We start from the raw sequence: 17963 nt of genomic DNA on the forward strand, positions 1-17963 counted from the left end.
CATAGTGTGGAATTCAGCTTGATGAAAAGACGGCAATTTGTTGACTGCAACAAGCAAAAGACCTTCATGCCCAATAAGTTTGGTGTTTACTTAAACTCTATCACAATCAAGAAAAAAAAAAGTTTTCTTGAAAGGTTATGTATTCCTGTATTTAGAGTTGGGGGTATTAGTCTTAAATGTTGTCATAAAATCATTTTTCCCAAATCTGCTCCCTGAGCATATTCGAATTGCATAGGATTCTAGCGCCACCAACTGACAGTTTTGTACCATTACTACGTTCCTGCTGCTCTTCTGCTAATCTCTGAGGGGAACTAAGGAAAGAATCTCTTCTACCACAACTGCTCATCCAGCTGGTCACACTTGAAGGGATTTTTCTCTACTCATTCACTGTTCCAAAAGAAAGTTACATTTGAACTTTTAAACTTCTATCCTCCTCTCTGCCCTCCTAAAATATACCAGTTTGAAATAGAAAATCATATAATAATATGATTTTGTGAAAGTCATTATTTTACATTTCCATCCTGAGTTTATGATTACAGTTGTTGAGAAAAAGTTGGATACAACTTTTTCTTATTCTTATTCTTTTACATATTAGAATTTACTTAAAATAATAAAATAAAATGAATAAAATGGTTAAAAATGTCAAAGATTATACGTACTTTACCCCAATAAAAAATTTCTTAATTAAAAATAAAAAATAAAAATTGACACGGCATCTGGGGCACCTGGGTGGCTCAGTGGGTTAAAGCCTCTGCATTCGGCTCCGGTCATGGTCTCAGGGTGCTGGGATAGAGTCCCATGTCTGGCTCTCTGCTTGGCGCAGAGCCTGCTTCCCCCTCTCTCTCTGCCTGCCTCTCTGCCTACTTGTGATCTCTCTTGCTGTCTGTGTCAAATAAATAAATAAAATCTCAAAAAAAAAAATTGACACAGCATCTAAGAAAGCACTAAGAGCATTTTGAAAATATAATTCCTGAAGAGTAAGGGTTTCTCTAGCTAAAATTCTTATTTATAAACTACAGAATAATGGGGGAGACCTTTTTTTCAAATAATAGGCTATATTGTATTTCTATTAACAAAAGTAATGCATGTCATTATTCAAACCAAATAATTAACTCCTGATACAGAAATATATTTTTAAAAGAAAACTAAAAAATTTATAAACAATTTATAATTCCTGCACCAAATGCAACCAAAATTACATTCTAGTTGTTATCAGGTTATTTGCTGTACATACATTCCCATATGTTTCTAGAAGGTACAAAAATAGTATCAATATAATACAAGGTATTTTCAAGTTTTCTTTTTTCTTAATGAAGCTTATAAAGTATAACACCATTTGATATAGATGCATAGTGTTCCAAAATATGAATATATTATCTTTTGTATATCCAATGTCCAGTTGTTAAACATTCTTGTCACTGCCAATTTTTCCTCTATAACAGAAGAACTATAAATATACCATTTTGCAAGGTATAGCTGTATTAATATCAGATAATCTTTAAAGCAAAGAGCATTAATAGAAAAAAGGATTTCAACTTCATAATTAATAGGGTCATTTCACCAAAATGATATAAAGATTTTAAATATGCACACATCTAAAGCACAGCTTTAAATTTAAAAGCAGAAGTCAACAGGGGTGCCTGGGTGGCTCAGCCGGTTAAGCATCTGACTCTTGGTTTCAGCTCCGGGTTGTGAGATCCAGCCCCACATCAGGTTCTCTGCTTAGAGAGGAGTCAGCTTGAGGGTCACTCTCTCCCTCTCCCTTTGCCGCTACCCTTGCTTGCTCTCTCTCTCTCTCTCTCTCTCAAGTAAATAAATAAATCTTTTAAAAATTGACCACTTGCTATCTATAAAATAAGTTCAACATTTTTTAATAATTGTTTTCATGTGGACCATAATGTTATTTTAAATTGACAATTACAATGATAATTTTTTAAGATTTTATTTATTTATTTATTTGACACAGAGAGAGCATAAGTAGGCAGAGAAGCAGGCAGAGAGAGGGGGGAAGCAGGTTCCCTGCTGAGCAGAGAGTCCGATGCAGGGCTCTATCCCAGGACTCTGAGATCATGACATGAGCCGAAGGCAGAGGCTTTGACCCACTGAGACATCCAGGCACCCCGAAAGATAATTTTTTAAATGTCTGTGGAAATTAATAAATTTTCTAGACAATTCAAACAAAAAGAAAACATCAAAATGACAGAGAACACACAGAACTGAATTATAAGGAAAATAATACCTATGGAAATTATATTGCTTAGTTTGTTAGAAAAGAAGAAAAGTTTAAAATTCATTCATTGAGATTTCAACTTAATATGTCAGAAATGAACAAAACAGTAAAAGTAAAAAAGATAGAAATAAAATAATAAAATAAGAATAAAAATAAGGTAAACAAATCAGAGAAAAAGGATCAGTGAACTAAAAGTTGGCTCTTGGCTCTTGGAAAATACTAATAGAATTGACAAACGTATAACAAGACTGATGAAGAATCCAAGAGAAAAGGCTTCCCCAAAAATGTTAAGAATGAAAAGGTAGACATCGTTACAGATGTATCAGTACAGAGATTAAAAAGAGACTATTATGAATAACTTTATCCAAATAAATACAAATATTTAAATGAAGTACACAAATTCCATATATACATATACATTACATATACATATACACATGTACATAGATATATATACACATATACACACATCCACACAATCACATATATATAAAAGTTTATAAAAAGTTTATCCAAACTAAATAAAAGAAAAACTAATAAATTCATTAATTTAAAAAAGGGTGTCAACAATTCACAGTACTTCCACACACACCCAAAAATAGGCCTATATATTGTAACAGGTGAGTTATGACCAAAATTCTAATTATTTCTTGGCCCAATTGCATACAAATTCTTACAGAGACTGGAAAAACTAGTTTTATGAGGCAAGTACAACTTTCATACCAAAGGCAGTGCAGAAGAAATGACAATATCACTAGTGAACTTAGACTGAAATATCTTAAAGGAAACACTGGCAAACTGAATCTAGCAATTAATTTAAAAGATAATACCAGATGATCAGGTTGTATTTCCTCCCAAAATTGTAAGGTTGTTTTCAGATTTAAAAACCTGTCAATGCAAATCACTATGTTAGCACTTAAGGAGGAAAGATCATATGATTATCTCAATAGAATTAGAGAGAACATCTAATAAACCCTTTCATTCACTCAACAAGGATGTATTAGGCTTACTCTGTTCCAGGCACTGTTCCAGGTGCAGGAAAAAACCCTGTCTCCATGAAGTTTGTGTTTCCCTGAACAAACAAATGAACAAACAAACAAATGAGATACATACTACAGCAGATGGTATTAAATGGTATGGAGAAAAATTAAGCAAGGCAATGAAGGGCATTGTGGGAAAACCAGAAGAGGTAGGAGGTTGAAACTTTATGTAAGATTGTTGGGAAAGGGCCCACTGAGAAGGGACATCTAAGAAGACCTGAAGGAGGTGAGAGACATGTGGAGGCAGAAAAATTCTGACAGAAGGCACAGCCAGTACATAGGCTCTGGCCAAGAAAGTACCTGAAATATTGGAAGAACTACATGCCTGGAGCAGAGTGAAGAAGTGACATTGGAAAGAGTTGGTATCAGGTGATACAGCATATATCAAAGAGGAGGAAATGAGATCAAATTGCATAGGGCATTGTCAGGACTTTGGCTCTCACTACCAGGGAGAGGGGATGCTATTAAAAGAGGTAAAGCAAAAAAAAAAAAAAAAAAAAAAAGGAAGAAGAAGAAGAAAAAAAAAAAGAAAGAAAGAAAGAAAAGAAACATCACCACCACTATCACCACCACAACAAAAAAAATCAAAATGGCAGACAAGATGTCATTATACTTTAACAGGATCATTCTGACAACTGTAGCACAATAGATTGTAGGAGGAAAGGCCAAATGCAGGGTGATTAGTTAAGATGCTACAGCAAAAAATCCAGGCAAGTGATGATAGCAGCTTGGACCAGGATGGGAATACTGAGGGAATGAGAAGTCATGAGTTCTGAATATATTTTGAACGCAGAGACAACCTCCTTTGCAGACAGATTGGGTATGGGATCTGAAAAAAGGAAATCCAAAAGTAGATTCTGAAAGTTTGACCCACACAACAAAAAAATAAGCATTCATCTATGATATAATACCTTAATTTTTTTTTAAAAAGGAAAAATAACCTTTTTACCAAAGTACAGAAATAAAATGTCATTGCATTAAAAAAAAAAAGAAAGAAAGAAAAAAGAAAAGAAAGCCTAAGGCAATCAAGGATGGAGGGAGGAATAGAAAAGAAAGCTAACCTCTTCACCTGACTAGAGAATTAAATACATTCAACCTCCTAATCAAGTATAGAAATGAGAGGGTATGGAGACACATAAACCCAGGAGGCTGAAATCTGCAAGCTCTAGTGAATGCCAACAGGGACCACATTTTCTGAACTCTCCATTATGGCTGCCCCACATCAATCCCCCAGGACCCCTATGAGAAATAGTTTGCCTTCCAAACATTTTTAAGTCCATTTTTTGTAACTCAGAGTACCTTATTCTCATAGAAACAATGTTAGAGACAGTGTAATACAGCCCACAGAAATCCACTTAATGTGTACTACAGATGAATGATACTCTTATTAATAGGCCTACAGAATCTAATCATCACTGACAGTATTCTCTCAGGGAAAACTTAAGCCAGCTTCCACCCCAAGCACCATAGTGCTTGTTTCTTCTTAATGTACCTCTAGAAATGGGAAGGTAAATTTCCCCCTGCCTGCTATTCAAAGCCACAGGGGTGAGATTCCAGTTGGCCTATAAGCACCAGAAAGAAAATTAAGGAAATTAAAAAAAAAAAAAATCCTACAGTCCTAGACCTCCCCAAATCCCTACCCCAGCAAAATCTCCACATAGACCTGTGACAGCAAGGAAGAGCATTGAGCATACCCAGAAGCCACAGAGAGCAGAACTTTGGATCCACTCCCAGCATGCTTTGGGAAGAGGACTTATAACAGCCTGGCCCAGAAATGGGTCCTTTGGTCAAGTTTCCTGCCTAGGACAAGTTTTTGAGTTCAGTATTCAATCAAGAGCTGTCTGAAACTGTAGCAAATAAATATTATCAATAGGAGGTTAGAGGATAATAAGACACTCCCTTCCCTGAGGCAGAAGAACCAGGAGCACATTATTGGGCCAGAGAGGCTCATTGGCCTGTCATTCACAGCACAGGATTGTGGGTAAATGGACTTCCTGTAGATGTTCTACAACACCCTGGGGAGATAAACAGGTGACAGGCACAGTTCCTTCCATTTTTCATGAAGAGGAAATGAAGCCCAGAAAGTGTAAGTGGCAGATTTCCAGAAAGCTTTTCAAACACTAAGAAGCAAACCTTCCAAAGTCGGCCACTTCTCTCTCTAGGTAAAAGGTCTTGCATCATATGCAAGTAATTCTGGTCTGAAAAGTCTTTTGGGATTTGTTGATGAAGCATTTCTCAGGTCTCATGGGGGGGAAAAATAGCAATTTATAATTGTGACATTTTGCAAATGTTTCAACCTTCTGCATAGCTAATTATGCTTCCTAGGGCTTTTCCTAGATTTTTCTTGACTATCTGAATTAGTGATGAATTACTTGGCATATTTCTTCTGATTACACTTGAAATTAAATCTTATTTCTAGTGGGTTTTTCTCCCCTCTACTTCTTTTCTAATTATCCGGACTACTCAGAAAGAATATTGATATCTACTCTCATTTCTCATAAATACTTGTTATATAATTTTTATGCATACATGTCAGACTTACCAAATTCATCTTCCAACTCTAGAAAAGATACTCTTATAAGAGTATAGTCTACTCTATGTTCAAATTATCTTTATGAATTACATTTTATTATGCAAATCCATCTTCCCATCGCAAACAGGACTTCTCAAAAATCTCTTTGGGACCTGTACCCCTGGGGATAAAAATATATGTTTATAAAAAATAAAAAAAAATCAGTAATTAAAAAAAAAAAAGAAATCTCTTTGGGCTGAAAGATGTAATGGGTTTTGAACTACATTTTTTTTTTAAGATGATAGATGCACAACACAGAAAAGAAAAGGAGAAAAAATGGACACAATAGTGACAATAGATGCCTCTTGCTCTGCAGTTATTTAAACCATAAGAAATTCTTTTTACACTTTTATCTGGCATCTCAGTTGAAGTTCTTCTTTAAGGCATTCAGCATGCCAGCCTTCTTGGAACTTTTCCTTCTTCTAATGAAAAGAGTAATGCACACTTCAGAAAAGTTCATTTAAAAAAAATCATTTCTGAAAACAGAAGATGCTATTTCTGACTTCACTGGAAGTTAAACGTTAAGGCTCTTAACACTTGCTATCTCCTGGGATAATTAGAAAGAAAAATTAAAAGGAACACAAATACAAAAAAAGAACGATGAGGAAGACTGGCCATTTTTCTTGTTTGTGATAGAGTTTCTAATGCCTCTGCTGTCATTTGGAATGTGTGAACGATGCTGGTAAGTAGATGAAAAAGCCCTAGGTGGTCTCACAATCACAATGGTCAGCAACAGGACAATGGAGGAGGGAGAATGAACCAGATCAAGAAACAAAGAAAGGGACTAAAGACAAAATAGACTTCTTTCATGCCATTAATCACAAGAGCCTTTGCTTCTTTTTACCCTGTGACACACAATTCCCCCCCCCCAATCTGAAAATGATATCTAAGAATAAAAAGTGCACTTTAGTCTGGAGTCATTTCCTCATCAACTGGAGGACTAGTCAGTCACCCATGGAAACAGGGGCAGGGGCCAGGAGGAAGAGAAGCAGCTGGTTTTTGCTCTCCTATAGGGAAGGGGGGCAGCTGCTGTCACAGACACTTCTAAGACAAGGAGCATCCTCTGGATGAGAATGGGCGACCGCAAACAGAGCTGTAGAGAAATTCTACTATAGACCAATGACTGGGGAGAAAAAAAGTTTTAGTTATGTAAGGTTTCTGTCTGCAAGCTTATTATTTCAATATACAGCTCAGATCTTTTATTCCTTCAGCTTCTCTACCACTGTGTTTTTTTAATATATAACAGTGTTATAAATGAATATAAACAATGCAAATATGTATATCCTAGTATATAAAATGTATTTAAACATGTAATGTTTATTTTTATATCATAAAATATATGTTCATTTACCCAACAAATACTTATGAGTGAATGTAATGAATGGGGTGTAGTCAGCTCTTCCCCAGTCTCACTTCAAAACTTTACTGATGTTTGAGCTTAATAATGCTTACAGAAACTGTTTGAAGTCAAAAACTTTCAGAGATATAACCATGCCAAAGAATATTTATTTATGTGACGAGATGGACAAAGTATATCGTCAACTTAAAAATCCTCATACTTTATCACTGTCTACAAAACAGTATGTTACTATTTCAGTTACAATTATATATTTATTCTTTCCCTCATCAAATATTTATTGACTATCTGTCATATACCAATTACTGTTTTTATCCAAAAAGATCCTTTGGCCTGGAAGAGTTTACATTCTAGAAGGTGGGGGAAGCAAGGGAGGTGGAGGAGAGGGGAAGTCAGCCTGGGAATAAACAACAGATGTAATAAAATAATATGTTCTGCAATATGTTTTTTTTTTAATTCTATTTATTTATTTGACAGAGATCACAAGTAGGCAGAGAAGCAGGGGGGTGGGGAGCAGGCTCCCTGCTGAGCAGAGAGCCCGATGCAGGGCTGGATCTGAGGACCATGAGCCAAAGGAAGAGGCTTAACCTACTAGCCACCCAGGCGCCCCTGCAGTGTGTTTTTTAAAAATATCCTGTTCTTGAAGAAAGGCTAAGGGGAAATGGAAGGGGTAGGTTTAAGGAAATGTGGCGGGTAGGCTACAGTTTTGAGTAGGGTTGTGGTCAAGACTATTTTGAGAACATGAAATCTGAGCAAAAACTGGAAAGAGAAGTGTCTTTAGGGAGATGGTCCCACCAGGGAAAGAGCTAGAACGAAGGCCTGAAGATAGAGTATGCCTGGTGTGCATGAACAACAGCAGTGATGTTGAGTGTGGCTCAACTAGAGGAAACAGGTAGAAGAAAAGGAAGTCAGAGAGGTACTAAGGGGGAGGGGAGTACATGATGTGAGTTCTCATAAGACAGGTAGTACAGGTTAGTTGACCCTTGAGCAACACGGGTTTGAACTGTAGGGTCTATTTATACACTGATTTTTTTTTCAGTAAATATAGTACTGTAAATATGTTTTCCTTATGATTTTCTTAATAACATTTTTCTTTCGTTAGCTTACTTTATTGTAAGAATACAGTAAATAATAAACAGAAAAAAACAAACAGTATGTGTGAATTGACTATTTATGTTATGGCTTCCTTCCAGTCCAGAGTAGATTATTAGTTAAGTTTCAAGAAATTCAAAAGTTATACATGAACTCTAAATTGTGTGGGGATGGGGGTGAGAGGTGTCAAGGCACTTAGCCCCTGAGTTGTTCAAGGGTCAACTGTATTATTTTCTCCATATAAATACTAGAAAAGTGTAAGCCAACAAGATTAATTTTTTTTAGGGACAAGATGACAAATTTTTTTGTGTGTGCTTTTCTTTTTTCTTTTTTTTTGTTTTTAAAGATTTTTATTTATTTATTTGACAGAGAGAAATCACCAGTAGGCAGAGCAGCAGGCAGAGAGAGAGAAGGAATCAGGCTCCCTGCTGAGCAGAGATCCCAATGTGGGGCTCAATCTCAGGACCCTGAGATCATGACCTGAGCCGAAGGCAAGAGGCTTAACCCACTGAACCACCCAGGTGCCCCATGTGTGCTTTTCTTTTGTTTCCAATTTTATTGAGATATAATTGATATGCTCTTACTGTATAAATTTAAGGTATACAGCATAATGGCTTGACTCACATATATTATGAAATACTTATCACAATAAGTTATATTCCGTCCTCTCATATATAGAAAAAGGAAAAAAAAGTTTCCTTGTGATGAGAACTCTTAGGATCTACTCTCTTAACTTTCCTATGTACCATATAGCAGTGTTAACTATAGTCATCCCTAGTATTTATTTATCTAGTATTTATTTATCATAAGACCACAAGTCTGTACTTTTTGACCATCTTTCTAAAATTGTGCTTTTCTGTATCCTGGTTTCACAGCTAGAAAAACATTTTCATAGTGATGAGGGAACAGAAGACTGGCTGAGGACAAAGCAAAATCTGACACCCTGCAACCTTCCCCCACCCCCACTCCTGGGTGGAACATATGTGACATTCTTTAGGGATCTCCCACCTATCTTAATGTTAATAGCTTGCTAAAAAGGGAGGGGAAATGACCTTGACAATGGCAAGGTCTCGAGTGTCCAGTATTTTATAGGTCCTCTTTAGCATATGAAAGTTTTATTGAAACCTCCCTTTCCTTACCTTCCCCAATCCCATGGTACATGACATGCCACCCCTCACAACCCCAGGAAGCAGCTATTCCTGCCCACAGGTCATGTCCCTGTGCTTTAATAAACCACCATTTTGCACCAAAGATGTCTCAAGAATTCTTTCTTGGTCATCAGCTCCAGACTTCACCCCACCAAACCTCACTTATATTGTAAGACTTCATCATTTGGCGCCCAACATGGGGCTTTGAGTCTTTACATTTGGACTCTGAGCTTTGGTGAAAAATTGGTGGTACTTTCTCTCCATCTCCTTTACTCTCATTTCAGGGGCTTTTCAAGGAGTATGGTCTTATTGGGACACTTTCATGTTGACTACTCAGGCTTCAATCCCACGGCTGCTCTATGGGGAGGAGAATGTCTGCCTTTTGGCTGGAAGTTAGTACACTGGCTGGAATGGTAATAAGACCCAGAAACTTCATGCCTCTCTCTATTCTTGTTCTTATATAAAGTTGTCTCTCTTGGGCATGGGGCAGCCACCTAAGTCACCAGGATGGCTGCCAGTCTTAAGACTTCAGTGTGAGGTTTCCTCCTGATTGATCTAATGTCATCCCCTCCACATCCCTGGTCTAGCCACTTCTGGCCACAGGACCTCCACTGGGAGCCTGCCAAAACCAGTACTTGATTGAATTAAAACCCAACTGGGTACTGTTTCCTAGGGAAGTTGGCTGTAAGGACCACATGTGTTGGAATGTCGTATAGACCATGATGGATTTCAGTCTTTGCTATTTCTTGTCAGTGTCCTATACTAACTACTTAAAGCTATGAAATTGGATAATTTCCCCTTGCAAAAACTTTTCTAGTATTTTCCATGGATTAAAATGGCAAAACAGTACGCAACCTTCAAGACAGAAGATGGCATGGCATGGCACAGTATTTTAGTCCATTCACCAGGCACCCATCAGCAGCCTAGGAGGTGATGGGGTAGGGGAGGGGCACCAGAACCCCTTCATGGCCTTTTATGGTAGGAATGCCTTCACAGGAAGGCAGGATCATGATCAATAACAATGATTTGGTGAAGGACGCCTCCAGTGGCTTTTGACACATGGGAATCTCTGAGTTATCCTGCATGGGATGTCACCCAGGAGCCGGGGGGATTTGTTAATGGGCCTTCTTTACTTTTCTGGGAGCATGGCCTCAGTAGGCTTCTACAGTTCCCAAGTATTCTATCTTGGAGTGCCTTTTTAACCCATGGGAAGCAAACTGCATTGCAAAACTTAGGAAAGGACTGAGCCCCTGTAACACTGCATGGCCTCAGTGGGATCTGTCAGTTAGATCTCCTCCACAGGAAACAGGGCAAATGGACCTAGGATACCTTCATTGCTGTACACCAAGACCCGGCCTAAGGGCCTTTTGCACAATGTGTTTGCCTAAATGGGTCAGCTAGTAAACTCCCTCCTGACATATTGGATGATAATTATCTAAATAAGCCTTTTCCTAGTAAACCCAGGTTGCTGAAGGATATACAGTTCATCTCTAGCAAAGGGGACTCTGACTTTATCTCTGTTCCTCCTAATAGATGTAGAGGCTTCTCCCTCACTCATTTCCCATGTTAATGGCTATAAGTGGAGCCATTAACATTATAAGTGGGGTTAGTCTAACTCGAGATGGAGACTTTAAGGAATATTCCCAAGCAGCTGCCGAAACTCCCTTTGTTTAGGGGAAATTCCCTGTCTTCTCTGGCCAAACCTGGACTGCCTAGCCCTTTCTCCCCAACTTGTTGGCATGAAAACATGGCATCTGCTCCTCTGTTGGAGCTGATGAGCTTTGAAACCAGGAACACTTTCTCTGCCCTCTGGCAGCACTTTGGCTCTTATGTCCCCCTTCTCCTGTTTCTGCACCAAATTGGGACCAACTCGAGACCATAACTGGTCTCGAGACTGTCCTCGGTGCCTCCTGCACCATGGCTCCTTCTCTCTTCAATGTCAAGGAGCAAGAAGAACACACCCTGGACCTAACATCTCCCACTCTAGATTTCCCCACCCATGCCTCAGGTAAACATTGAAAGTGGAGTGGGACCAGGTAGAACGTAAATCAGTATTTGAGCTAAATTAAGTTTGTTGGTTTAATTAAGATAAACATGTCTTTTAAGTTATCAGCAGTAAACATAAAACTTCTATCAAGGTTTACTGAAGGTCAAATAAGCTCATATTTGTTGCAATTTCTAAGCAAAAGGATGACTAAACTGATGGCTAATTGTCTCAAAGTTTTAATAAGTAATTGTTTATATAGCTTTCAAAGTCTTTGCTAACCTGAAACTAATGTTTGCTTGGATGATAAATGGAATTAAATTCATTAGACACCTAGGACTTTCAAATAGGATAAAATGCTAACTCATTAATTACTGGACATAGGTTTGTGCTTTTGACTTCTTACTGAAAAAAAAAAAAAAAAAACTAAGAATATTTAAATCTGTTGGCAAACATGTTGTATGCTTAACTGATTCACAAATTTGCCATCTAAAGAATTCTGTTGTAACAGTTCACAACAGGTTAATACTTAACTGACTAGAGACTGAGGTGTTTCTAAGAGTACAAAATTCTGCTAACTGTAACTAAGACTGATGGAAATAAGGGGAAAAACTCTGTATGTGGAAAAGTAGGAGATACATAAGAAAGATACAAAGAATGGAAATGCATTTTTGTTGAAAGTAAAAGGTAAATGAGATGGTTGTTTGGAAAGAAATGGCTTGGGACAAAATCTAAATGTAAAGGAAAGTTAGTGAAAGGTTCATGAAGGGAAATCTTCAGAAAAAGAGTTTTAGGTATGCTCAGGAAAAACTAAGATTGAAATGAGTGGGTTTTTTTTTTTTAAGATTTTATTTATTTATTTGACAGAGAGAGAGAGATCACAAGTAGTCAGAGAGGCAGGCAGAGAGAGGGGTAAGCAGGCTCCCTGTTGAGCAGAGAGCCCGATGTGGGGCTCGATCCCAGGACCTTGAGATCACGACTTGAGACAAAGGCAGAGGCTTAACCCACTGAGCCACCCAGGCACCCCAATCAGTGGGTTTTAAAGGTACATTGGTATAAGATTAAAATTCTATCCATTCAAAAAGACAGTTTTCTTAAATTAATCTGCTGTTAAGTAGAAAATATAAACAGTTGCTTCTTTTTTGCCTGTCCAGAAAAACCATTTTCCACATTTTGCCTATATCAGGTCTTTAACATCTCTAATTGTATTTAGGCATGTGATTTAAAACTTTCTAAGATTTTAACAAGTTTTGACAATATTTAAATTGTAATTGAAATCTCTAACTCATTATGCTTTTCCTTGGTATGCTGAGTTACTCAGGAAGTACTGCTAAGCAAATGATAAACCTTGGGTTACACTTGGGTAAATGGTACAACTATTCTAGAGGTTTTATGCATTTCCTAAAGTTTTAATGTTTTGATAAGGTCATCACTTGATATTTTAATTACTGAAGGGTTTGTGTCAATGGGTCACAGGATAACTGAGTTTCCTTGTCTACAGTATCATAGTGAATTTTCTAATCAGATCATTAACAATCCATTTCTAAGTTTATTTTGTCATTTATAATTGTTTTAATTCTCTTGTAAAATGAGTTTCACCTTAAAGGAGATTCATATAAAGTACTTTCAGGACAAACACAGGTATTCAATATCTTTAAGATCATAACTGAAATGAGTAAAAATTTCCAGAACTAACTAAAACTGTATTCAAACTAAACCAGAATTAGCAACATGGGACTAAATGAACCAAAAGATTATAGTGTTGTGACTCTTTTTTTTTAAATTTTTTTAAAATTTTTATTAACATATAATGTATTATTAGGCCCAGGGGAACAGGTCTGTGAATCCCAGGTTTACACACTTCACAGCACTCACCATAGCACATTAGTGTTGTGACTCTTGTTTGGAACATTGCCGGTTCTCTGCTTGCTCTTCCACACTAAGGAAAATTTTACTTATCTGTGACTTACAGAAATGTAAAAATATTAATTTGAAAACAAATCAAAGCATTCAACTTTTCTCTCTATCTGAACCCTCTGAAACTCAAAAGGTCTCAGTAAATATTCTTTTTTCCATGACAATCAGTCATTTGCATAAATTCAAAAAGAATCTGTTCTCCTTGTAACAGGACACCATTGGGAAAAATGGGTTATTTTACCAAGGCTTTGACTCGAATGTCATATTTGAGGAAGATATTCATAGACTCAGATATGACCAGACAGCTTTAAGGAGCTAAGGTTGACTTTATGAAACCTGGAGCCATAAAGACCCTTGGAACTGTTGGCCTGTACCTTGCTTACAGGGCTCCCAGCAGTCTTCACCAGGTGAGTAAAGAAGGTCACTTCCTGGGCAGGTGCAGGAACCTCAGGATACTTTGGGAACCTCATGAAGAGGAATCTGCCCAAATCTACAGGTATTGCAGGTATGTCTGAGGGCAAGTACTTGGCTTGGCTTCTGGCCTGGAGAGGCTACTTAAAAGTTCAACCTAGAGATTCCTTATAAGAAGTTCCAGCAAAGCAGATTCTAAAAGATCTACATGATCACTCACTGTTCTTGCTGATCTCATGAAAATAATTAGGCCAATTCTGTTTAAACTGGACTTGTTTTTCAAGCCCTAACTTGGCTATCTCTGGAAATGAGGGTTATTTTAGAGAGAAAAATTGTGTTTCATTAAGACAGCTTTGTGGATGTAAAATTCTAGATTTGATTGTCTTTAAATGTTTACTGTTTACCTAACCTAGACAATTGGAGGTAAAGTTCAGAGAAGTTGCATAATAGCTCATTTAGACAATCTTCTTACTTTTTATTCTGTGTGGATAATAATAGGACCCCATGGCACATGATTAAGCAACTAGAAAATGGGATCAATTCCCCAACAATTGTATAACTATCACCTTGGCCAATTCTATGTCACTAAGATAATGAAATTACCTAAAAGCCAGAAGCATACCCCAACCCACAGGGCTATGAACTTGTGGAGATAATGGATGATCCCACTTTCTTTATGATTGGATTGGATGATGCATGTGGGACTCCCCTTATCTCTTGACAAGTTTACTCCTATTTGCCAATGATCCTTTGCAATTAGGGTATTGTTAAGGCTGGACCACTCAAAGGGCTTCTTAATGGTTTCACCCCTTAGTCATATTTATCCTAGAAGCCACATTTACTGGGGTACAATTGCAAATAAAGGCTTTAGCTGAGCATATAACAGCCCTCCTCATACAAGGAGCCTCAGAGCTCACTATGGGACCATGACTACAATGACCTCACATCAGGTCCAAAGTGTCTTGGAAACCGAAGGCCACCAATGGATGATGGAGGTCAACTTACTAAATACTGGGATATATTTACAGATATGCCAGAAATAATACTTAAAACTTGTCAAACTTTAAACCTAGTTACCCACATGCCTGAACCTGACAATTGTACTTATTTCTCTATAGAGCAAAACTGTTCAGAGATTATTAATCTTGCTTACTCTAGTTGGCCAGATTTAAGATGCCCCTATTAAAAATACAAATGACAGTTGGTTTACTGATGACAATAGTTCTCATAAAAAAAACTAAGAAAATCTGGGTATGCCATAGTTCTCACTAGCACTTTGCAATTCCAAAAGCCTTAAAAATTAATATTAATACTGACTCCAAATATGCTTTCCTAGTCCTACATGTCCATGGAGAAATTCAGAAGAAAAGGCGATTATTATCAAGCCATACCTCCACAATCAAATACAGGCCTAAAATTATTACTCTTAAAGCTGTACACCTACCTAAGGAGATAGTTGTAATTCACTTGAAAGGATGTCAAATGATATGACCTTAGGAACCAATGAAAGTAATAAAGAGTTTACACAAGGCCACTGATTTGGACAAAAAGTCCATGGAGGTGACAAAAACTTCGTGAAGGAAAATTGTCCTTAAGTTCACTCCCTTGGTCCCTATAAAGTAACAATGGACTGCCTTTTATTATACATTAAAAGATGGCCCTCCAAAACTGAATAGGCCTTGATATCTTTTTTTTTTTTTTAAGATTTTATTTATTTATCAGAGAGAGAGGGGGGAGAGAGTGAGCACAGGCAGACAGAATGGCAGGCAGAGGCAGAGGGAGAAGCAGGCTCCCTGCTGAGCAAGGAGCCCGATGTGGGACTCGATCCCAGGACGCTGGGATCATGACCTGAGCCGAAGGCAGCTGCCTAACCAACTGAGCCACCCAGGCGTCCCTAGGCCTTGATATCTTGACTGTAGTTACAGAAACCAAAAATTGGAGGAATGCCTCCTAACGGGACCCAATGGTTATATGGCTCTGACTCATGTTCATGGCTTCCCCTAGGCTGGATAGCCACTGTACTCTGGGTTTTGCCTAGAATCAGGGATGCATTATTAAAACCATTACCAACCTGGCCGACCTTCCAAAATTTAAAACAGTGGTGAATTCGTTCTGTCTCATTGGTATGATAAACTAACATCCACTTTTATTCCCCCTTTGGGACTAGAGGATGTTTGGCACATGGATGCTCTTACTAAGTACATGGTCAGCCCTAAATAACCCTCAAAGTAACATTTCTCTATTAAAATGCTATGGTAATACAAATGTGTAAAGCAGCTTTACAAAATAGAATGGCATTGGATGTTTTAACTGATATACAAGGTAGAAGTTGTGCTATCACAAAAACAAAATACTATGTTTATGTTCCAGATTATCACAAAATATTTATGTTCCAGATTATCACAAAATGTGACTTACTCAAGTTAGCACTTTGAACAGTCCCTCTCTCCTTTAATAATTGATTAAACTCCCAGACTGAAAAAGGGTTTTTTTGTCAACTAGCAAAAAACTTATCTGAACTTCCTTTTCTTTTTGTTACACTAATCATGTTTTGCTGTTCTCTCCAATGTCTCCTCACCTGGCATCAACTCCTTTGCGGCCATAACTTCCACAGATGATCCTGACCACTAACAGAGACACTGTCAGCATTGGATTCAGCTGCCTCCTTCTTTCATAATTCCCCTGCATATTCCTCAACTGACCAATATTGACCCATAAGTAGGGACAGCTCTATGCCCCTATTCAGCAGGAAGAAGTTACAGAAGATGAGACCTTCCATCGTCAACAACCTTAAAGATTTAAGGGTCATGCCCTTCCGCCGCGGGAGCCATTGGAGAGTTGCAGCCATGGCTCTGCGCTACCCTATGGCCGTGGGCCTCAACAAGGGCCACAAAGTGACCAAGAACGTGAGCAAGCCAAGGCACAGCCGCCGCCGCGGGCGCCTCACCAAGCACACCAAGTTCCTGCGGGACATGATCCGAGAGGTGTGCGGCTTCGCCCCCTACGAGCGGCGGGCCATGGAGCTGCTCAAGGAGTGCAAGGACAAGCGCGCCCTCAAGTTCATCAAGAAAAGGGTGGGGACGCACATCCACGCCAAGAGGGAGCAAGAGGAGCTGAGCAACGTCCTCGCCACCATGAGGAAAGCGGCGGCCAAGAAGGATTGAGCCCCCTGCCCATCTGTAATAAAGCGTTTTTGGGGAAAAAAAAAAAAAAAAAGATTTAAGGATCAAAATTGTTCAGGGGGGAAATGATGAGGGAACAGAAGGCTGGCTGAGGACAAAGCAAAAGCCGACACCCTGCATCCCCACCGCCACTCCTGGGTGGGACATATGTGACATTCTTTAGGGATCTTCCACCTCTCTTTAATGTTAATACCTTGCTAGAGGGAAAAATGACCTTGACAATGACAAGATCTCTGGTATCTGGTATCTTGTAGGTGTTCCATTGAAATCTCCCTTTTCCTTACCTTCCCCAACCCCACAGTACATGACCTGACACCCCTCACAACCCTGGGCAGCAGCTCTTCCTGCCCACGGGTCCTGTCCCTATGCTTATTAAACCACCATTTTGCACCAAAGATGTCTCAAGAATTCTTTCTTGGTCATCGGCTCCAGACCTCACCCCATCGAATCTCACTCATATTCTAAGACTTCATCAATAGGAACCAATTTTAATAAGATCTTAGAAGAAGTTCAAGCTCTCCCAACCTCATTCTCTGTCACAGCTGTGAGCGAGATACACCTACAGAATTCAGAGCTCCCCCTGGCTATGAGCACCCACCCTGCAAGCCACAGTCTCCCTCCCCAAGGCAAGAAAAATCTAAGAGAGTCAACAGCCTCAGGCAGCCCAGTGATCAGAACTCACACACATCAGGGCCTGCTGCTTGTGATAGACAGTCCCTCCAGTGGTTTGATCTGACAGAGCCAGGGCCTTGCCATCTAGACCCATGAGTCACACCTGAACAATTTCTGCCTTAGCCACTCAAATCCACAAACACTGACGGAGCCCCAGCGATACACTCTGCCACTGTGTGTTCAAAATCTAGGAGATTTTTAGCAAAAATCTTTAAAATCTATTGGCTAACCCTACAATTACAGTAAGCCATAATAAGGGATATGGTAAAGGTGAATAGAGGCTGTCCCCAGAAGTATAGCTGCAGCTGCGGAAGGAAGCATGAGGAAATCTTCCAGGAGGAGGATGCCTGAAAGGAGA

General features: G+C 38.7%; 1 protein-coding gene across 1 annotated transcript; it reads left to right on the forward strand.

The window, feature by feature from the left end:
- The first annotated feature begins 16468 nt into the window (after positions 1-16468).
- LOC131825826 (large ribosomal subunit protein eL36-like) lies at positions 16469-16967 on the forward strand. The gene has a single exon (XM_059165200.1). It carries the CDS (start codon positions 16484-16486, stop codon positions 16913-16915), a length of 432 nt encoding a protein of 143 aa, XP_059021183.1. The 5' UTR covers positions 16469-16483; the 3' UTR covers positions 16916-16967.
- Positions 16968-17963: the final 996 nt, after the last annotated feature.

The sequence above is a fragment of the Mustela lutreola genome, chromosome 2 (genome assembly GCF_030435805.1).
Source record: "Mustela lutreola isolate mMusLut2 chromosome 2, mMusLut2.pri, whole genome shotgun sequence".
NCBI classification, from domain to species: domain Eukaryota; kingdom Metazoa; phylum Chordata; class Mammalia; order Carnivora; family Mustelidae; genus Mustela; species Mustela lutreola.

Bases quoted from the DNA above. Each gene is read 5' to 3' on its own strand.
- LOC131825826 (XM_059165200.1), top strand. From the start codon at position 16,484: ATGCCCCTATTCAGCAGGAAGAAGTTACAGAAGATGAGACCTTCCATC.